The sequence below is a fragment of the Diadema setosum genome, chromosome 18, assembly GCF_964275005.1.
Source record: "Diadema setosum chromosome 18, eeDiaSeto1, whole genome shotgun sequence".
In the NCBI taxonomy this organism is placed as follows: domain Eukaryota; kingdom Metazoa; phylum Echinodermata; class Echinoidea; order Diadematoida; family Diadematidae; genus Diadema; species Diadema setosum.
Genome location: NC_092702.1, coordinates 15,003,284 through 15,026,668, shown reverse-complemented (window position 1 = coordinate 15,026,668; position 23,385 = coordinate 15,003,284). Strand labels below are relative to the sequence as shown.

Sequence of the window (23,385 nt, the reverse complement as noted above, 5' to 3'; positions counted from 1 at the left end):
ACGAGTGCTGTAGCATTTCAGACTCTTTTTACACTTCCTAATGGAAATGTCCTTTTGCAAATCTATGAACAAGATTTTCTCTTTGTTAGGTCGTTAGAATTGATGGTCCCAGTAAATGCCTAGTTTTTTATGTTTTTTGAAAGAGCAATTCTCCTTCATAGCCTTTAAATATAAGATTGTTACATAAATGGAGCGTTGTATTTTCTCAGTTTCTGGAACATCTTTTTCTTGAATAGTGTGATTTGGCATGTCTTATAGGTCCCTTTTAATTTCTTAAAAACACTTAACACTCTCTTCACTTTCACCTCTGATAACTTTTGGAAGAGTGATGCAACTGCATTTCAAGTTGGTATCAGTCACAAACAGAGTGACTGTGCAAAATATCAGCTTAGTCTTATAATCCCTTCATTGTGCTTGCTGTGGAGTGTTATATCCTGTTTTTTGTCCAATTCATTGCACAAAACACCATTGGCTGAGAATTTGAATACGTTGGTAGACCCTTGTGCTTGAATAGACCCTGAACTTCAAAGCCTCCTTTCTCAGTGAACACTTTTCCAGAGGGTGTACTAACTGTACTTTCTTTCCAGTATTTAGATAGGTAAGGAAGGTCCATTTGTGTTGAGTATTATGTCATCTAAAAGCTTAGAGTCTGCTCTTTCAAAATCTCCCCTCTACAAACCCATGTCTGGCAACTTTGGGGGGTTTGAGATGTAGGGTCACATAATATGACCGACCCCCAGTCACTGGAATCCAGCCCTAACTTAGATTGCACTCACTCCACTCCTTGGTAGGTGTTGAAGCCAGGCTGCCTCTGTCCTGGGCAAATTGCCAAATCCAGTCACAATATTCTTCAGTTTTGTACTAGGTGTCCATTCATAAATGTGGGTAGTAGAAAAAAGTGAGCAATATTTTTCAGGTTTTTTTTTTTATAGTTTTTTTTTTTTCATTTTTTCTTTTTTACTGGATGTCCATTCAGTGTGCATTCCTTTGTGCCATGACACCCCTCAGTGCTAAAAATTTGTTTGTTTATTTGTTTGTTTGTTTGTTTTTGGCTGGCAGAGGGGTATCAACTTGAATATTCAAGTACAAGATTATGTTCCTGTGTGGCACCTCATGGAATAATTTGTGACACCTTTATCATGTCAATCCAGGTGAAATAGGCAACATGATTTTGAAGAAAATTCAGCAAGTTATTCATGCAAACCGGGAGTGTCAATGTGCTAATGCTATGACAAGAAATTATGAACTGCAAGACCTATCACATAAAACTGTACCAACTGACTTCAAATAAGACGAGGGAGTGGTTTTCCTGGCATATTTCAAATTTTTACAATCTTTCCATTTGCAAGCCAATAGCAGTACTTATTATGCATGTTTCTTATGGCTGATTTGCATACGTAGTTGTTGTTTTTTTCTTATCTTAGTTTCTGATCATGATGCAATGTTTGATACTTTTCGCAGCCCCGGGACAAGACCAAAGTGGTGAGATACAGATGTCCCCATAACACAGCAGTTCAGGTGAGATGACAATCTACTATTCCGACTTGTGATGTTAATGAGTATTCTATTTGTACTGCAACAAAAATCTCACAAGGTCGTCCGCACTGCAGAAATATTGCAAGTTTTGGCCACTATGAATGTGTTGTGATTTGCAATTTCAGGTGGTTTTTTTGCGCAATAGCCCTGCCAATGTTATAAAAATGGTGCAGTTTTTCTATGGGGTGATTTTTCAGTGTGAATATCCTTGTGGCAGGCCAAATACAAGAATTTCTCCACGTCTTCAAAGCTAAGAAAGAAAGAAAGAAAGAAAGAAAGAAAGAAAGAAAGAAAGAAAGAAAGGAAAAGAAAGAGAGAAAGAAAGAAAGAAAGAAAGAAAGGAAAAGAAAGAGAGAAAGAAAGAAAGAAAGAAAGAAAGAAAGGAAAAGAAAGAAAGAAAGAAAAAAAAATAGAAAAAGAAAGAAAGAGAAAGAAAGAAAGAAAGAGAGAAAGAAAGAAAGAAAGAAAGAAAGAAAGAAAGAGAGAAAGAAAGAAAGAAAGACACCAAATCCAGAAATACATGGAGACGGTATGATTATTATGGTGTTCCTTTCTATCATCACAATGGCCAACATCCAATGCAAACTGTTTGTTTTGTTTTTTACTTCTAATGTGGACAGGTGTACAAGTACCAAGAGAAGACTGCCCGTGTGGTCTTTGGTCCTGACATGGTCATTCTTGGCCCTCACGAAGACTTCAATGTCCTTAGTCTCAGCGGTGAGTCCGTTTGAGTGGAATTCTTTGGTGTGTAATGACCACAACTGGTATTGGTGCATATGAGCGCACCGTACTACAGTAAAACTTGAAATTTTATGTGCATAAAACTTTTGCAAATTTTGCAAGGGGCCAAGATTTATGAAAGTAAATTGTACACGAAAGGTTTTGTCTACACAATGCTTTGAATGCTAGCTACAAGTCGCAAAAGTATCCTGCTGTGAAAATGGCTGTTGGCTCCAATTTATGAAAATTTTATGCCGTGATTGTTTCTTGTTTTACAATACGGTAAAAGGTACGGGTACCTACTCACCGTAGTGTTCTTTCCAGAGCAAGACCTACAATGTCATAAAGCTCACCTTTGGAAAACCGATATTTCCTGGAAAACCGATATTTCCTGGAAAAAGTCACTTTCACTTTCTTTTTGAAAAGGATTGTAACATGGTCTCCTCGTGTCGTCATCAGCAAAATCTAAGTCGCCCACTAACCACCACATTCTTAATTAGGTCGAGGTCGATCTATTTTGAAGTATGTCTACATGGTATAAAAAAGGAGACAACTGAAGTTACAGTGCACGCAAGCAATTATTCACTAACATTGTCACTATCGGTGCCCCTGGCACTGTTAGTGAATTGTTAAAACAGCACCACTGTTGTTAGCTTCTGTGCGGCCTCGCGATGTTAGGCTAACAGGGCTGTTAGTGAATTTGACTAACAGCACGCTTCTGTGCGGCCAAATCATCGCTATCAGTGCTGTTAGTGCGCTGTTAGCGCTAACAACGTTTCTGTGCGGCCGCCCCTGGGTGATAGAAGGCTTAACGGTGCACCATGTATTCTTTCTAGGGTATGTGTGTGACCCCGAAAGGGGCCTACCCAATCCCGATGTTTCGGCAAGCATGTTCTCGCCGTTCTCAAGGGAATGAGAACCTTGAGATGATCCTAAACTTAAAGGGGCATTCCAGACGATTTTCATAATTTCACATCATGTAGTACTTAAATCAACAGCTCCGTGTGTAGATTTGTGGAATTTATTGTGGTTCTTGAGCAGAGAAATAATACTTTGAAAAACCTTAAACAAATTACACTGAACAAGGATGATGACATAGAGGGTCATATATTTCAGAAAAATGTAGCAGTGTAATTCCATTACAATACCGCTTGCTTGCGAGTTCACCTGTGTATAATCTATGCATGCCTTCTTCTTTTGTTCTGCTTCCTTAAGCCCCAACTCATGCATTCTTATGGTGACCCTGTCATGTCATCATCCTTGTTCATTACAAGGTGTTATGAATTTCGAAAATATTCTTATTCTTCATCCCAATCAACATAAATTCTGAAATTCTGTCCTCAGTATAACTAATTTATAGTTATTGAAATTCATGAAATTCTTCCGTCGAGATGTTTTCTTTGCAACTGATTAACAAATTGCCCTACATCGACGTAAATAAGCACTGAATTGATCAGTGTTTTAGTAGTAGCCATGATAAAAAAAATCATGGGCGTACATACTCGAGCAGGAGTACACTGAATTTACGTCGATGTAGGGCAATTTGTCAATCAGTTGCAAAGAAAACATCTCGAAAATTTTATACCATGATTGTTTCTTGTTTTACAATACGGTAAAAGGTACGGGTACCTACTCACCGTAGTGTTCTTTCCAGAGCAAGACCTACAATGTCAAAAAGCTCACCTTTGGAAAACCGATATTTCCTGGAAAAAGTCACTTTCACTTTCTTTTTGAAAAGGATTGTAACATGGTCTCCTCGTGTCGTCATCAGCAAAATCTAAGTCGCCCACTAACCACCACATTCTTAATTAGGTCGAGGTCGATCTATTTTGAAGTATGTCTACATGGTATAAAAAAGGAGACAACTGAAGTTACAGCGCACGCAAGCAATTATTCACTAACATTGTCACTATCGGTGCCCCTGGCGCTGTTAGAGAGTTGATAAAACAGCACCACTGTTGTTAGCTTCTGTGCGGCCTCGCAATGTTAGGCTAACAGCGCTGTTTAATAGTGAATTTGACTAACAGCACGCTTCTGTGCGGACAAATCGTCGCTATCAGTGCTGTTAGTGCGCTGTTAGCGCTAACAACGTTTCTGTGCGGCCGCCCCTGGGTGATAGAAGGCTTAACGGTGCACCATGTATTCTTTCTAGGGTATGTGTGTGACCCCGAAAGGGGCCTACCCAATCCCGATGTTTCGGCAAGCATGTTCTCGCCGTTCTCAAGGGAATGAGAACCTTGAGATGATCCTAAACTTAAAGGGGCATTCCAGACGATTTTCATAATTTCACATCATGTAGTACTTAAATCAACAGCTCCGTGTGTAGATTTGTGGAATTTATTGTGGTTCTTGAGCAGAGAAATAATACTTTGAAAAACCTTAAACAAATTACACTGAACAAGGATGATGACATAGAGGGTCATATATTTCAGAAAAATGTAGCAGTGTAATTCCATTACAATACCGCTTGCTTGCGAGTTCACCTGTGTATAATCTATGCATGCCTTCTTCTTTTGTTCTGCTTCCTTAAGCCCCAACTCATGCATTCTTATGGTGACTAAGACCCCGTTTACAGTGCGGGGCCGGGCTCGGCCGCGGCTCGGCCGCGGCCGAGTCCGGCCTCAATTGCGCGGCCGAGCCTCGCAATTTTGTCCGTTTACACTGCTGGGCTCGGCCGCGCTTTTGATTCAAACCTTTCAATATTTTGTCGTAGTGGCGCTCTGCTTGTAAACAAACGCAATTTGGTATTGTCTGGTTTTCAGACCCTTTGCCAAATGAATTCCGTGGCGACGAAGTCGCCGTTCGGGCAAAGGCCTTTGCCGAAGGAAAAAAAAAAAATCCTTTGCAGGACAAAACCACCTTAAACTATACTAGTTTTCGACGTTGAGGGGGTTAATATCCTGAATAGCGAAAGATACAGGCAGAGGGTTTGGAAGCCAGACTAAAATTGGCCGCGCAATTGGCCGTGCATTTGGCCCAGTTTGCGTTTACACCAAGAAGAGGCAGGGCTCGGCCGCGGCTCGGCCGCGGCCGAGACCACCTCCAGAGCGAGGCCAAATGCGAGGCCAATTTTGGCCTCGCATTTGGCCTTTTGCGCGTTTACACTGAAGCGGGGCTGGGCTCGGCCGCGGCTCGGCCGCGGCCGAGCCTCGCACTGTAAACGGGGTCCCTGTCATGTCACCATCCTTGTTCATTACAAGGTGTTATGAATTTCGAAAATATTCTTATTCTTCATCCCAATCAACATAAATTCTGAAATTCTGTCCTCAGTATAACTAATTTATAGTTATTGAAATTCATGAAATTCTTCCGTCGAGATGTTTTCTTTGCAACTGATTAACAAATTGCCCTACATCGACGTAAATAAGCACTGAATTGATCAGTGTTTTAGTAGTAGCCATGATAAAAAAAATCATGGGCGTACATACTCGAGCAGGAGTACACTGAATTTACGTCGATGTAGGGCAATTTGTCAATCAGTTGCAAAGAAAACATCTCGAAAATTTTATACCATGATTGTTTCTTGTTTTACAATACGGTAAAAGGTACGGGTACCTACTCACCGTAGTGTTCTTTCCAGAGCAAGACCTACAATGTCAAAAAGCTCACCTTTGGAAAACCGATATTTCCTGGAAAAAAAAAATCATGGGCGTACATACTCGAGCAGGAGTACACTGAATTTACGTCGATGTAGGGCAATTTGTCAATCAGTTGCAAAGAAAACATCTCGACGGAAGAATTTCATGAATTTGAATAACAAAGCAGTACCCGCTGCATGCTATAAGGATTAGAACCAACACTTGCTGTCGGGCGAAAGCTCGGTGGTCTAGTGGAGATGACGCCTGTCCGGTGATCAGGAGGTCATAGGTTCGAATCCTGCTCGAGTATGTACGCCCATGATTTTTTATCATGGCTACTACTAAAACACTGATCAATTCAGTGCTTATTTACGTCGATGTAGGGCAATTTGTCAATCAGTTGCATAATTTATAGTTGTTCAAATGTAAAAAAAAAAAATGTGAAAATCATCCTGAGGTCTCCTTTAAGAATTGTATAGAAGGATTGCTCTTTCAAAAAATGTGAAAACTCAGAGTTTGACTAGGTTGACCTGTTTCGCATATTTTGAGTCCTCACATAAAATCAGGGTGTGCGACTTTATGTTGGTGCTGTGATGCATGGTCATATAATGTATACAGCACCAAATCACCAGAATGTTGCTTGTGGAACCCTATGGATAACTGCTAGTGACAATGAAATGTGAAAGATGTGGAACCAGTGTTTTAATGTATGTGGTACATATTGTAGATTGTTCTTATAAGCACACATTCTGTAATTTACTAATGGCATATTCCTGTGTTTTTTTCAAGAACTAACATTCCTCAAAAAGTGCCCAGAAATATTCTTTTTTCTGTCCTACTTTCTTCAATCAGCTGGCAAACCCAAGGTGGAGAATGCCCTGAAGACCATCTGCCTCATGCTGGGGCCGGACTACATCACCGACATATTCCAGGTCAGTCCAAGGATATGTGATATAAAGTGCAGCATAATTGTTGAAAGTGACATGATGTGTCTTCAGTAGAATGCTGCTCCGTTTGGCTCCAAGACTGGCTAGGCATCTGTCAGTATACAAATGACGCACAGGTCTGATTGCATCAGTCGGAATTGTGTGCATAAGGTAACTATGGAATGCTTAACCCGCAAGGCGAAGCCGAATGGGTTTAGGCTAAATTCCGTAGTTACCGCATGCACACTATATTCTGCCTGATGCACGAAAAGACATGTGCGTCATCTGTGTTATAGAATGGGTAATTTTCTTGCCAAAAACCCATTTTTCTATCGTGTTACCTGATGACAAATTTACTGGATGCATTTCCTTTTGGCTTGCCATAGACGAGAGCCCGAAAACCATGCATCAGTTTTTACTGGACGCATGGATTTTCTTCAGAACCATGCATCCAGTAAAAACTGATGATTGATTGTTTTAGCCAATAGGCATCTCGTACTGAGCGCGCGAACGCTTGCTTAGTGTGCGAACCTTTGTTACAAGTGCGCATACTCTTGCTACAAGTGCGCGATAACATGTTTACCACTGTGACTCAGCGTGCGGCCAGTACAAAATCAACACATTGCTCTCGACCAATGAGATCGCAGGATTCTCGCTACCCATTCTATAATTACTTTTGAACCTGTGCTACATGTAGCATTTTGAGTGACGTCTTGTGTAGATTCGTGAATGACATTTTGTGAGGGTCATAACATGCAGTGAATGCTGGTTAGAGAGTTACTAAATCTATTTTGATAGCTATCATGTATACTTTTACAGTTAAAGTTTTGCAGCGATTAAAAAGCTAGTGTAAAGTAATTTGTATTTTGATTTGTTCATCCAGAACATTTGAGTTTTGTAATCAGTATGTAATCAAAGTGTTAAAGGGATCGTACAGTTTTGGTTGAGACCTGATTTCAGGTTTCTAACATTTTTTTGTGAGATAATGAGAAACCTCTTATGAAATATGAAAGAGCATGTAATTCTATGAGGAATTCAATGTTTATTTGATGAAAATTGGTTTTGGAATGGCTGAGATATCCAAAAAAGAGCGATTCTAATAAAATGTGGAACCCACACTTTATTACGATCGCTTTGTTTTGCTTTGTTTTTGGATGTTTCAGTCATTCCAAATTTGATTTTCATCAAATAAACTTTGAATTCCTCTTAAAATGGTATGTGCTGTACTATATCATAAGTGTTTTCTTGGTATCTCGCAAAAAATTGAAAGCCCATTTCTCATCTCCACCAATACTGTACCATCCCTTTATCTCAGTCAGAATCAGTATGGAGTCAACTAGGGATTACCTGAATTCTCTTCTACTTCTCTTGTTTGACAGGTGGAAACGGCAGATCATGCTCGACTACAAATCAAGATTGCTTTCAACAATCATTTTGAGGTGAGTGAGGTGGTTGTAATTGTCACAGCTGAATATCCCAATCACAGTGCTAAATCCTGATAATGAACCAGATTTCTTTTTGCCAAGCTCTTTGTTTGTTTGAAGTAATTCACATTTATTTCCTTTTCTTTGAAAAGAAAATTAATCCTGTTATGTGATTGTCCCTTTTTTAAGCAAAGGTAATAGATTGATTAGATTTTGCCACACTTTTGTCGATTTTATCATCCTTTGTTTGTTTTGTCAATTCCAACTACTGTCAATTTCAACCCATGCTGCTGTGCTATGCTGCTTTGATTAAATCGAGTGTGGACATTCATTGAATTTGATTTTCTTTCTTATTATAGCATGACGTCACAGGAAGGGGATGATTATATGGTCATTGCTCTGAATACAGTGTGCATATCAAGTTTGGAATAGGACATGCGGTAATTGCTTGTTGACTACCACATTGCACTTCATGTTAGATGATTTATGACTGAAAATTCATTTGCATTTTTTCATGATTGTGTCTTTCAAATAATATAGTCTTAAAAAAAAAAAAAGGAGAGAATTCCCACAGAAAATATTATCATCATTGAACATGCATTAGTAGGAGAGTCCATGTCCAAAAAGAAAAGAAAAAAAAATTAGGGCTTCAGAAACAAAATTCAAAAGACAAATGTCTCACACATAAAAAGAATAAGAAAACAAAAAGGATCAAAACTTTGTGAAGCAATGATACAAATGTGAGGAAGTAAGAATGCAGCATTGCTGGCATTTAATCACGAGTGCTGTATCAGCAGGATATGTCTGCATTACAAAAGTAAGAATAGTAGTAAAAATGATATGATAATTGATAATAATGATAATGACAATGAGAAAAAAATAGATAAATCATGAACATATAACTTTATTGGTGTTGGGTTTCTCCTGACAGATACACTGTAGATAGATAGATAGATAGATAGATAGATAGATGGATAAATAGATAGATAGATAGATAGAAAGATAGATAGATAGATAGATTTGATGGATTGACGAATGGATTGACTGATTGGTCTCTCTTTCTTTTAGTTCAAGCATGGAGACCCAGTGGAGGAGAGTTCCATCTTCTCTGTACCAGATTTCATCGGATTTGCGTGCAGAGAGATCGGTAATGTCTTTTGAGGACCACATATCTTTATTCACACTGTGTCTTCCATCACACCTTACCTTGCTCCCATAAAGATCAACCCCATTTAAAACTAATCTGCTTCTAGTGATAAATCATGTGACCCCATTTTTTTTTTATTTTTTTTAACAGTGATACTGCAAGCAATGCAATGATATTTGTTGATTTCAGTGAAAAAGAGTTATCTTTCACATATTTAACAACTACCTGGTACATAGTTTCCCCAAATCTTATTCTGTCGAATCAAATGCATTTGTATTATTGATGTTATTGTATGTTATTATGAGTTAGTTTTATTCGTATTCTGTGATATGTCTGTGGTGTACCTGTGATGTATTCAATGTTTATTTTTGTACAAAGAATTCTCAGAGTGGACAATAAAGTGGTCAATCAATTTGGTAAGATTACATACGTTTGGAAGGCAAAAAGAGACTGTGAAATCAGCATGTACATGTGGCTGCTGTCACACTAATTTTAAAAATCTCCTTTGCATACAGGAAGTCGTGTTCGAGGCGCTGTCTCCCGAGTGAAATTTGACGAGTTCCACCGCAACTCAATGCAACTGCTGAAGGCGGGAGTTTTTGGCTTCAACAAGGATGGGACACTGAAGGATAAACTTGTATTTGATGCCAACAAGCTGGTGAGTAACCTTTGACCCCTGCCTTGCACACGACCAAACTCAGACAGTATGGCTATGGTACTTCAGTATCTACAATTTGTTCAGTGGTTGATGTTTGTTTGTGAACCAACAGAGTAAAAAACCTTGTCCTGAAGTCTACCCAGTGGTGTTTGGTGATCAAAAAGTATCTTGTTTCAAAAGTTAAGAAAGATATTTAATTCATGTGAACATATCTACATGATTTCTGTATTTTGTCAGCTTCACATACATATACATACACACATAGGCATATTACACTATCACATTTTATTCATATTAGTTATCAAAACTCTGACTATTGTGAAAGTCTAGCATGCCAGTTTCCTTTCAAGTTACTTGATGTCTTTTTTGATATATTCCATTCCCCTAAGTGATTTGAATGTAAGGGCTGTTTATAAAGAAAGAAAGAAAGAAAGAAAGAAAGAAAGAAAGAAAGAAAGAAAGAAAGAAAGAAAGAAAGGAAGAGAAAGGGTACAACAGACTTCAGGTGCAGAAAGAAATATCTGGCTTGCTTTTGATTTGAACAGGTGCATAACATGCGTCATATGTGACCGTGCATCACAAAACGAACAAAAAGTTGCACCCCTTGATTTTACGTGAGGACTCAAAAAAGGTGAAACGGGTCAACCAAGTCAATATTAATTTTATCATATTTTCTGAAACAGCTACCCTTCTTCTACATTATTCTTAACTTTGGGATCATAAAATGAATGCGAAAGTGCATTTTCAGCAAATTTTCTACAACCCTTTTTTGTAGAGTAGTGAGATCAGGTATATCTTAGAGGCCCCTTTTCATTTCTTGATAGCCACTTGCACACTCTTCACTTTCAAGTCCGATAACTTTTGAAGGGATAAAGTTACTGCTTTTAATTGAAAGCTGGCAGTATTCATGGACAGAATGTGTTAATTGAGCATGCTCAATTTCAATTTAATCTGATAATCCCTTCATTGTTGTTGCTCCAGTGGTTTACATCATGTTTCTTTTTTTTGTTGTTGTCCCATTCATCGAACAGCTAACACGGCTTGGTAAAGATTAAACGCTTGAATAGACAGTTAGACCCGGTAATTTAGAGCCTCTTTTCTCGGTTCACACTTTTCCAGAGTGTGTGCTTGCTTTCCGATATTTAGATAGGTTAGGAGAGTCCATTTCAATTGAGCTATACATCATTTTAAAGCTTAGAGTGCTCTTTCAGAATCTGTCTTTAACTAAAAATCCATGTCTGGCGACTTTTTGTTTGTTTTGTGGTACAGGGTCACATATTTATTCACTTAAGAAATAGCAACAGGCAATATATTTAGTGTGCATGCATTTCAGTGGGGACATCTATCAATTTTCGTTTATTCAGTTGAAAAGTTAGGGTGAACCAATCTGCTCGAGGCATGCGTTATACCAGTATTTATGTTCTTAACAAGGGTCGTGTAATTTGAATTATGTGCAGGTGATCACTAATGTAGACATCCAAGCCATTGAACCTGTGGACTCCACCATGAGAACAAGTCTTCTTAAGTCTGTTCAAATGGCCATCGAAATAGCGACACAGTAAGTCCATTTGCTGGTGCTTTTTCTGGCATGTTTTGTTAATCGTTAAGCCATATTTTGTTTCTGTGAACACTTCTAGTTAACAATGTCTCGTTTTTAACCACTTCATTCTCATCTTCTAAAATTCTTAATTCTAGGAACTCTCAGTTCCTAATTTTGCAGCCCTTTAATCTCAGATAACCTTTAAACTCATGGCTTTTTTATTAGCCTGTCCATTTTGCAGAGCCTTTATTCGTCACTCTGCCATTCTAAGACCCTTCAGTTTTCATGTCTTTTAATTTGTATATTAGTGTAGTGGAAGTGTCACATTGCTTTAGAAACCCTTTAGAGGCCAGAACTGACAATTATTCATGGAGCTGCTGGAAAAGTGGTCAAAATTCAGTTTATGATGAGAAGCACCACAGAGAAGTTTCATTGAGGTCAAATAGTTATCGTAAAGCTTGGGCAAACCATGATTATTTGGATTTTTTTTTTAGAATTATGAGTGCATTCATTTTTTTACAAAATTCTTGTTCTGAACACTTTTGTGTTTGAGGGTTTCTGTCGTTTGATGTTTCTGTTTTTACTCATATGAGTACTTGCTCTGTTTGTATAGAGATTCAAGCATGACATTCCGAGGTAGTAGCATCATACTTATTAACTCGTTTAGGATGAGTCCTGAGTATACACGAGCAGGTGTCTATGGGCAATGCGGCCTCGTTTTAGCATAATCAGTCTGTCCTCAATGGGTTGACATGAATTTGGTGTGTCATTGCTCAAAATGAGGGCAGCAGAGAAATACAATTGTCAAAAACTAGAACTGATATCTCTCACCCAAATCTGAGTTGCTTTCCAATGTACAATAGGAGCTCAACTGTCTGCCATACTTTTTTTTTTTCTCAGTTGAAAAGATCTTTCTGTGTGGTTGGGCATCTTGCTTTGATGATATGCCAATGCTCTAAAATCCCTTTAATCTGACCTAGTATGTCTTATCACCACTGTCAAAAATGTAAAAAACTAAAAAACTAAAAAAAAAAAAAAAAAAAAAATCTTGGATGCACTGGGGGGGGGGGGGGGGTACTCAGACACCACTGTAGCCTTACAGAAAAAGCAATATCCACCAATAACAACAACAACAACAAAATGAAGCAAATATTGCTTACCCAACTTCAATGTCAGTTGCCCTACAATGTACTATAGCTACTTTATGGCAGTGGAGTACTGGGGCATTATTCTGGTCCCTGGCCATTCCTACCTGTCTAATTTGCTTCCCATTTTTATTATTGTTATCAGACAAATTTGTATAGTGCAGCTACTATATGAATATACTCTACTGCGCTGTGATGTAACAGATCTCCTAACATTGTTACTGATTAGACACACAAAAAATAAGTAACAAATTAATCAAAGGCTTCAGAAAAAAGGGTAAGTCTTCAACAAAGATTTGAAGACAGCAAGTGATGGGGCCTTCCTCATTTTCTCTCATGGTAATTTATTCCAATTCCCATCTAACGGTACAACCCAGGTCCATCCAGCGTACTGCTGGCCACGACGCAGCCTGCAAGGAACAGGAGGCCAGGGGTCTGTTGGAGAGACAGAAGCTGATCAATGAGCAGGAGAACGAGAAGGCTCGCTGCCTTCTTCATGAGCTGCAGGCCAGCACGGCAGCCGTTGAGTCCTGCGGTCAGGCCAAGGCAGAAGCTCAGGTAAATAGCGCCCTCTCAAGATATATTTTTTAAAGGCCATTTCTTTCTTGGTACTACCTTTTCTATTTCTAACTGACAATTAAACTCACCCATACTTACCTTTGAAGCTTACAAACCAAAGTCCAGTTCATGATCAAGATTACTTAAAGAAAAAAAGAATGAGGATATATGTATCTCTTTGTAAAACTAGAGTTGAAGATGTCAGAAAATAGATGTTCAGCCAATGAATGGCCCATGTATTTCCCTTGCAAAAGAATATTTCTTACTTAATTATTTGAGCTCTCCAAGAATTCAATGCTTGGAATGTTACATTATCCTTAAAGACTTGTTTCATAATGATATATTGGCAAGCCAATCAGAGACATTTTAGGTTGTGATATCACCTAATTTGTATGTGGGATTGCAACCAGTATCAAAATTACTATTTTTTTTTTTTTTTAATCGTGTTAACTTTCAAAATTTGTTATCTTTTTTTAGATTATTATGGGATTCTCACTGTCCTTCTTATTTGGTTTTTCTCAAGTTATCACAGTTTAAATAAACATACAGTGGAGTTTCCCATTGAATACACATAAGAGTTTATTACACTCTGGCTTGTAATCTGTAATGTCCAGATACAGTAAAAGTTTTTTCCACGCTTCCACTTGGGTGGCTACTTCGGATTCTATGACATTTATTGACTCAAATTATTGTAGTTTTCCTTTTCAATGTGAATAGGGATAAATTTTTTTCATAACCAGCTGTTGTGGGGCTGGTGTTTATGATGCATGATGTTATCATGGTGTTTTTCACATGAACATGAGAAGAGCTCTCACAAATAGAGATATTTCTCCCACTGTTTCTCGGCAGGCCCAAGCAGAGCGGCTGCTGATTGAAGGCCTCAGTGCCATCGAGGCGGCCAGGCTGAAGGCCCAGGCAGAGGAGATCCTAGCCTCCAGCGACCTGGACACCACTCAGATGCTGAGGAACTCGGAGCTGGACTACCAACGGGAGATGAGTGACATGGAGATCTCACGCACCAAGGAGCTGGCTGATATTGACGTAAGTCCTGGTACCAGTCAGGGGAGCCTCCAATGCTGTTAAGAAATCAGTCGGTTACCATGGTAACCCTTTGTGTGACAAGGCAATTAGCTTAATTCAATGTGTGTCACAATGTAAACCCCCCTTGTGCCACATTATCCTGTGACCATGACGTAGTCGCTAAGTTATTGTCCAGGTCTAGGCAGCACAAGTTTTGCAGACACACTTGGGACAAAAAATTAGACTAATCGTTTTCACATCGGCCTGATAAAAATCCGAGCTCGAGATATTTTTCGTGATCGCAAATTAGCGCGCTATTTCCTTTCCTATTCACATCAGCCGGTAGAGAATTAGCCCAAAATTTTTTCGAGCTAATTCGACAGCTGAGCATGTGCAAATAGTGTCGGGTATACCAGTAGAGCGCGCGCTTTCAAAAAAATTACCCGCATGATCGCCATTTTTGTGTGTGGGTTGCCTCAACCGATTGATTGATTACACTACACGTACGTTTAGTTTATTAGTTGTTCCGATCTTTCTGATTTCCTGCTCTAGATTTGTTCAGTTTTGTGTTTTATTGTATTCATTCATCGGTCATGGAAGTTGACGAAACCCTGCTTCATATCATGATGAGAAAGAGAAGACGCCGTGAGGAGAGGAATGGTAAACGATTCTTCGAATTTGTGAAGAGAAGGAATCGTTCATTTCTTCTGCTCACAGCCATTGTGTTCACGTTGTTTCCACGCCAGGCATTGTTGTTTACATGCTAGGCATGATGGGATGCATCGCTCTAATTTCTTTAGGCGATTTCACATTATCAAATAGCGTGCTAGTTTGCAAATTATCCCGCTATTTCGGAAATATCCCGAGTTGGACTCGAGAAATTTTCTCAATCAGAGCGATAAAATTAGCGCGCTAATTTGTATTCACATTATCAAATAGCGCACTATTTCGTGATCGTGAAGTCAGAAAATAACGCACTATTTCGAAACATCGGGCTGATGTGAAAACGCCTACTGTGTACTCGAATATCCCCTATAGAACACCACTATTCAATCACAATGCAAGCTATCTACAGGTGTGAGCAATGGAATCAGTAAATATTTCATTGTACTGTTAGCTATCTATTGATCGATTTGACCTACTTGTAAAGTTAGCATGCCCAATCAGGTGTAGCAATGTGCCTCTGTCCAGCCTGAAGTCCTTAATGACACAATAGTGATTATGGATATTCGGTAGTTGCTATTCAATATAATGAGCTTCATCTAGACATCTCTCAATCAGCAAACATAGCGCAGCAAATGTTAAACTGCCACTGATCGTATAATTATAGGATGACTGTATTAGTCAGGGTCCTTATGTTTGAATTTTAACTTTTGTTGAATTTTTGTGGAGAGTATGAAAACTATACATTTTCGGAAACGTTACAGTATAACAAATCAGATGAACAATATTCCCGTTTGCCCTGTGACATTTTCGGCTGCCATCTTGGATTTTTCAAAGTGGCCACCATAAATAATGTTTTGTTAATGTACAGAGTTGTATCTCAACTTCTAAGTGACATAGAGCTTTTATTTTGATAGCTAAACTACCATTTTCAGGGCCAAAGAATCAAAGGCTCCTGGTTACAAGTGTGTTGAGACATTACGTATAGCAGTTCTTGTAAACACTTATTAATTTTGAAATAGATATGTGATATAAATTTACAGAGATATTATTTAAAACTAATGAATTGTCAACCAATGTAGGTCATCATGCTTCATCCACAGGGTAAGCATTTTTGTTTTTGTTTTTTTCAGGAGGTTTCCTCCAAGATTAAACTTATTTTTATCATTAGGAGCATGTTTTCTCCTTATTATCACTTGCAAAACATTTCATAAATCAGAAAATGTAATTCAAATGAGTTTATGGTTGAATCTAGCTTATCTTTTGTTACCATTATATTTCTTTGCTGGTGTGGCAGTGAGTGTCAGAATGATGAGGACACTCAGAGCAAGCAGAGATGTATGAAACTGAGGGATGACGATGATTGAGAAAGTTGTTGCCTCAAAGAATAAACCCATTTTTGTCATTGAGAGTATGTTGGTTCATAATGAACATTAACTATCAAAGTGGAATTCAATGTCTCAGTCTGTTCACTTGTAAAACAGTCAATGAAACAGACAATGGTTGAATTGTTTTAAAATCATTCTTTTTCTTTGCCGTTGCGGCAGGGAGTGCCAAAATGATGAGGGCATGTAGAAGAAGCATGAAACTGACGATGATGATAATTCAAATGAGATATATAGAAAGTTGGCTGCCTCAGAGATTAAACCAATCCCTGTCATGAGGAACGTGCTGGTTCTCTTGTTAGACACTATACACAACTTAATGGAACGTTCATGTCTGATTACCGGTAATACAGCTGATGAAACAGGAAATATCAGTCAGGGCAAGTTCATGGTTGAATCTAATGCAGATTCCTTTGTCATTGGAAATCTTCTTCTGTAAAGGAGATTAGTTGCCTGAAAGATTAAATCCATTTCTGTCATGAGGAAAATGTTGGTCCTTCAGCCGTAGACACTAACTTATTGCAATGTCTGATCACTCGTAAACAATCAAGAAAATGGAAAATGTCAGTTATGTGCGTTTATTGTTGAATTTAGCTTATCCATTTTGTACCATTGGATTTCTTGGCCCTGATAATGACATTTAGGTGTAGATGTGCAAGACATGTTTTTTTATGTTTTTCAAAGAAAGTGTTACCGTGGCAACCACAATTTCCCCCAAACCTTGTGGAGCAAACTACTTCCATAGCAGGGCTGCCAACTCTCACGCATTGAGCATGAGACTCACGCATTTTGGTCCTTTCTCACTCTAAAACTTTATTTCATTTGCATTAATCTCAATCATTTTGACTCCTAAATTATAGCATTGACCTATGGGAGTCTCACTCTCAACTAGTTTCCAGTGTTGGCAGCCCTGCCATAGTGTTTAAGCAATTTATTTCAAACTTGATATGTAGGGCCTATAATGATCTATAGGTGTAGTTATGCAAGACACTCTTTGTGTTTATACCTGACATGGTGTTGCCATGATAACCGCATATTTTCTTGAAAATCTTGTGGAGTGAACTACTTAAGCAATTGAAAAGCAGTCAAACTCACAAGGTACTTACAAGGCACTACACACATACATAGAGACACACATACACATAAACTTTTATCAACTCTAGTTCTGTTCTTTTTCATAGGAATCTGGATTGCGGGAGCAGGGTTATTAAAGGCACATAGACCCGGTGGTTTAGTCGAATGCGTATGTAGGTGCATGGCACAAGTTTCCTACAGAGACCTAGTATGCTATCGACTCGTCTTTAGCGCTTTATACTGTGACCCATTCCCACGAGTCCAAAGAAGTCCAATCCACTGTCGTCAGTGGTCCGATCACAGTTCAGGTTCATGATTTGGCTGATGATGGCAGCTTTAGCATATTTCTTCTGTGACGTCATACTAAGAAGCGCGCACTCTGGCATCACTACAGACTGCGTGACGTGCAGAAGACCACAAAGGCAACATTACCTAGCAACCCTTACGTGCTTTACTCTTGATGACCGCTCAACTTCCGCAATCTTCGTATTCATGCTAACGGTGATCGGCAGTATCAACCAACAGCGCCCCCACAACCACCGGGTCTATGTGCCTTTAATCACCTGTAGTTATACTTCTAGTTTGGGCAGGACAGTTTCTATAACCCTTTTATTCCCAGCTCAGTGTAAGCCCTTTCATTTGGCAGGGCAATTTCTATATAACCCTTTCATTCCCAGCTCAGTGAAAACACTTTCATTTGCCAAGACAGTTTCTATAACCCTTTTATTCCCAGCTAATTTCTACACCCTTTCATTTGGCAGGAAAGTTTCTATAACCCTTTATTTCCAGCTACTTTGTAGACCCTTTCATTTGGCAGGACAGTTTCTATAACCCTTTTATTCCCAACTACTTTCTGCACCCTTTTTGTTATTTGGCAGTACAGTTACTGTAACCTTTTATTTTGTGCTACTTTGTACATCCTTTCATTGAACAGGACAGTTTCTATAACCCTTCTTTTTCCAAGCTCAGTGTAGATCCTTTACTTTTGCAGGACAGTTTCTATACTGTAAAACATGATATTTTTCTCTGCATGAAATCTTAGTTGCCTCTAACTTTCAAAGTGTAATAGTTTAGACAAGATATTTAGCGTGCATTTTAATTCCGCAAATCTCAGGTCTCACGAAATTCGTGAAATTGAGATGCACGCAAACATTCCTCGTTTTACAGTAACCCTTTTATTTCCAGCTCAGTGTAAACCCCTTCATGTGGCAGGACAATTTCTATAACCCTTTTATTCCCAGCTCAGTGTAGACCCTTAAATTTGGCAGGACAGTTTCTATAATCCTTTTATTCCCAGCTTCATTGTACACCCTTTCATTTGGCAAGACAATTTCTATAAGCCTTTTATTCCCAGCTTTGTGTAGACCCTTTCATTTGGCAGGACAATTTCTATAGGCCTTTTATTCCCAGCTTTGTGTATACCCTTTCATTTGGCAGGACAGTTTCTATAACCCTTTTATTCCCAGCTTCATTGTACACCCTTTCATTTGGCAAGACAATTTCTATAAGCCTTTTATTCCCAGCTTTGTGTAGACCCTTTCATTTGGCAGGACAATTTCTATAAGCCTTTTATTCCCAGCTTTGTGTATACCCTTTCATTTGGCAGGACAATTTCTATAACCCTTTTATTCCCAGCTCAGCTTAGTCCCTTTCATGTGGCAGGACAATTTCTTCCTTTTATTCCCAGCTTAGTGCGGCCGTCAGATGGTAAAATCTCGAAAATTGCTGTTCTGAGAAAAATGACTTTAAAGTTTAGAGGTTTGAGCTTTTTTAGGAGATGGGTATAATGCATTTTTATTAGCCATGGGACAAGAAGAAGCATATTAAACACTGATAAGTGTAGAATTTTGTGCTTATTTGGGGTTTTAATTATACAATAAATGAGATTTTTGTGCAAATAGACTGTTTAACCACAGCACATGTATACACTCCCGCTACACATAAGATGGTAAAATGGTCTATCTTCTAGATAGACCACAAACACTATGTAAAATGGTCTAACTCGAAGATACACCATTTTACCGTCTGACAGCGATGATTTAAAAAATCTAAGTTAAGAAGGTTTTATGGTTTATGTAAAAGATAGCTCGTTTTACCTCCAAACGATATTACCGACAATAGGCTACCATCAAATCTGAAGGAAAAATACAAAAAAAGTACCAAGATAGCGGAAATTATCTCTAAAACAAGACATGATGGTATTTTATCGATAGCACCATTGGAAAGAGCACCCTCTCATGTCCCGGAAAGTGAATTTAATTCAAAAAGTCGAATTTTCGAGTTAGACTGTTTTACCATCTGACGGCCGATGTAGACCCTTTCATTTTGCGGGACAGTTTCTATAACCCTTTTATTCCCAGCTCAGTGTAGGACCTTTCATTTGGCAGGACAATTTCTATAGCCCTTTTATCCCCAGCGTAGTGTAGACTGTTTCATTTTCCAGGACAGTTTCTGTAACCCTTTTATTCCCAGCTCAGTGTAGTCCCTTTCATGTGGCAGGACAGTTTCTAAACCCTTTTATTCCCAGCTTCTTTGAACACCCATTCATTTGGCAGGACAATTTGTATAACCCTCTCATTCCCAGCTAAGTGTAATCCCTTTCATTTGGAAGGACAGTTTCCATAACCCTTTTATTCACAGCTCAGTGTAGGACCTCTCGTTTGGAAGGACAATTTCTATAACCCTTTTATTCTCGGCTCCTTTGTATACCCTTTCATTTGGCAGGACAATTTGAATAATCTTTTTATTCCTGGCAAGTGTAGACCCTTTCATTTAGCATTACAGTTTCTATAACCCTTTTATTCCCAGCTTTGTGTAGACCCTTTCATTTGCCAAAACAGTTTCTATAACCCCTTTATTCCCAGCTCCATGTAGGACCTTTCATTTGGCAGGACAATTTCTATAATTCTTTTATTTCCAGCTCAGTGTAGGACCTCTCATTTGGAAAGACAGTTACTATAACCTTTTTATTCCCAGCTCAGCGTAGTCCCTTTCATTTGGCAGAACAATTTCTATGGAACAATGGCAGAACAATGGAAGGACAGTTCCTATAACCCTTTTATTCCCAGCTCAGCGTAGTCCCTTTCATGTGGCAGGACAATTTCTATAACCCTTTTATTCCCAGCTTAGTGTAGACCCTTTCATTTGGTGGGACAGTTTCTATAACCCTTTTACTCCCAGCTCAGTGTAGACCCTTTCATTTGGCAGAACAGTTTCCATAATCCTTTTATTCCCAGCTCAGTGTAGAACCTTTTATTTGGCAGGACAGTTTCTATGACCCTTCTACTCCCAGCTCAGTGTAGGCCCTTTCATTTGGATGGACAGTTCTATAATCCTTTTATTCTTATATTTCTATAACCCTTCTCTAACCCTTTTATTCCCTCCAAAAACATCTGTCAAAATTACATAAGGAACCTGACTATTAGAGTATTCGGCTGAAAGATCAGAAAACATGCTGGAGTAGCTTTATGACAAAGTTCTACAGTAAACCTGCCTTAATTAGTGGCCACCTGTAGCAGCCACATGTCTATAGCAGCCACTGAAAAATCCCCCTGAGAGAAAAGCCCTGTTAAAGACCCTGTGTACAGTGGTCACCTGTCAATCACGGCCAGCAGCCACAAATTTTGTTTGCCGCGATGGATTTTAACCTACCACAGACCTGATAGAGCCGTAGCAGAGCCAGTAATTCAGCTTGTTTTTCTGCTTTTTAGCCGTGCCAGTCATTCCTGGGCAATATGTTCAGTGATCACCACCACTGCATTCATCACTCATTTAGTCATAATACTGCACTAGTGTTAAGCTTTCTTCACGATTGTACACATGCTACCGTGCAACACTTTTATAAACACCGGCATTGTTCAATGTATGAAACACACTTGTGCATATGTACACACATACATGTACATGTAAGTAGGCCCATAGTACGGAATATGTTCATCATCGTGGTAGTAACTGAAGGAAATAAAGCTGATCTTCTGTCTCATGAAGCGAGGTAAACACACACACACACACACACACACACACACACACAAATATAAGTAGGCCTTAAATAAATGTATACAACGATGATACAAGTACATGTAGGCAGTGCATGCAAAGTTGGATAACCTGTCTATAGCGGCCACCTGTCTATAACGGCCGCTTTTTTGTCTCCCTTGGGTGGCCGCTATAGACAGATTTGACTGTATGTATTGATATTTTGTCACATCAAAATTTACAGGTCTGTTGCATTTTGCAAATTTGATTCTGCGGTGGTTTCATCTTGTGATTAATGAAATATTACTGTTCCGCTCTTGCAGGTGTCCAAGTTCTCCCAGATGGTGAATGCACTTGGCAAGAATATCATCAGGGACATTGCCAGTAGTGGACCCAAGTTCCAGGTATGGGCCTTTAGCTCATATGCAGCGCACAAGTTTGTGAACATTGTGGGAAATGTTTCCTACCTGTAATGTTCAATGGAAGAAATATGTGGTAGAATGTAGGAACTGGTATACAGATATGGTCTGCTTTTTGACACATTGACGATATGTTTGCCATTCATGGCAATGACATTGCATAGCAATGAGTTGAGATCCCCCAAAGCAGTAATATTAACAATGCCCTGATTAAAAATTGAGTAGGTCACATCTATTTTGAATACCGAAGAGATCTGACGTTTGCATTGCGATCGCTTTGGACAAGGGTTGCCTCTTGCTGTATGAAGCCGCATCATACTACAGTGCATGCACGTACATGCCACTATGAACCAAAAGAGAACAGTTTAGTACTAAGGGGCAATTTGGGTTCAATGGGGCTGAAGACAATCGTTGAATTCACCCCCCCCCCCCCCCCATTTCAACCAGTCAGTATCAAGGATTCATCAAATGAGTTACATATACATGATAGTCTTGGAGTCCAGACACCTGCAGAGATTGCCTCAGTTGATATTCTAGGTCCAGTTTATGAAAAGGGAGGAGGCATTATGCTACCTACTGTCTATGTTCCCACTGTGGCAACAAGTTGCATATGGACAATTGGCTGCAGAAGTTGCTATCTTGGATTTTGCAACTATCTAAATAAGGTCTTTTCTGGGGGAGGGGTGTGAAATAGGCCTCGAAATATCAGTTATTTTCGAATTCATCAGATTCTTTTGGCTGAAATGATGCATTTTCTGTTCTCACTGAGGCTGTCATGAGTCTAATGAGTCTATGAAATATAGACATTAGCTATAAAAATGAGTTTGTAAAGTGATATAGACATTGAATTTCTTTGCTGGTCAATGGGTGAAAATAAATTATTCATATATTTGAAAGTGAGAATGGAATGCATATAATTCTAAACATTAAATGTCGGTTCATCTTTACCAGTTCACCAATATTTAGCCAACTTTCATTTTAAGTGGCGCGTGCAGTAAAATGTGACTTGCACAGTCTGAACAACCTTTCTCTCGGCAGGTGGAACTCCTTCAAAGCCTTGGGATGGAGACCACCATCTTCACCGACGGCAACAGCCCCATCAACCTCTTCAATGTCGCCGAGGGTCTCGTGGCCACCCAGCAGTAGTGGGGTCGGCAACTCGCTGGGACTGCACTAGTGAGTGGCTGCAATAGGGAGACCAGTTGCAGGAATAGAAAGTTGTGGCAATACTTATTGTCACAAAATTGTGTGCAGTGTAATACCTCTTTTGAATGGTTTGACACAAGCTGTGATCAGTTGTTTTAATATACCAAGGTTGCAATGAACCAGGAACAAAAACAGAAGTATATTTCCAATGTTGCAATGACTGATGCTGTCACTGTTATGTATGTTGCTCTAGATAATTTGCAATGGCATGTAAAAGGTAATTGGATGGTACAGTATTGGTGGAGATGAGAATTGGGCTTTTCACTTTTTGAGAGATACCAAGAAAACACTTATGAAATAGTTCAGAGCATATCATTTTAAGAGGAATTCAAAGTTTATTTGATGAAAATCAGGTTTTGAATAACTGAAACATCCAAAAACAAAGTAAAACAAAGCAATCGTAATAAAGTG

At 39.0% G+C, this 23,385-nt stretch overlaps 1 protein-coding gene across 1 annotated transcript in view; it reads left to right on the top strand.

Moving 5' to 3' along the window:
- Positions 1-22,963, top strand: part of LOC140241660 (major vault protein-like) — a 47,861-nt gene extending 24,898 nt beyond the window's left edge. The window contains exons 15-25 of the mRNA XM_072321403.1: positions 1,462-1,518; positions 2,157-2,253; positions 6,687-6,766; positions 8,140-8,199; positions 9,253-9,331; positions 9,847-9,989; positions 11,447-11,547; positions 13,052-13,232; positions 14,082-14,273; positions 21,673-21,753; positions 22,807-22,963. Of these exons, the coding sequence (XP_072177504.1) occupies positions 1,462-1,518; positions 2,157-2,253; positions 6,687-6,766; positions 8,140-8,199; positions 9,253-9,331; positions 9,847-9,989; positions 11,447-11,547; positions 13,052-13,232; positions 14,082-14,273; positions 21,673-21,753; positions 22,807-22,914 (1,179 nt within the window). The 3' untranslated portion in view covers positions 22,915-22,963. The remainder of the gene's footprint in view (positions 1-1,461; positions 1,519-2,156; positions 2,254-6,686; positions 6,767-8,139; positions 8,200-9,252; positions 9,332-9,846; positions 9,990-11,446; positions 11,548-13,051; positions 13,233-14,081; positions 14,274-21,672; positions 21,754-22,806) is intronic.
- Positions 22,964-23,385: the final 422 nt, after the last annotated feature.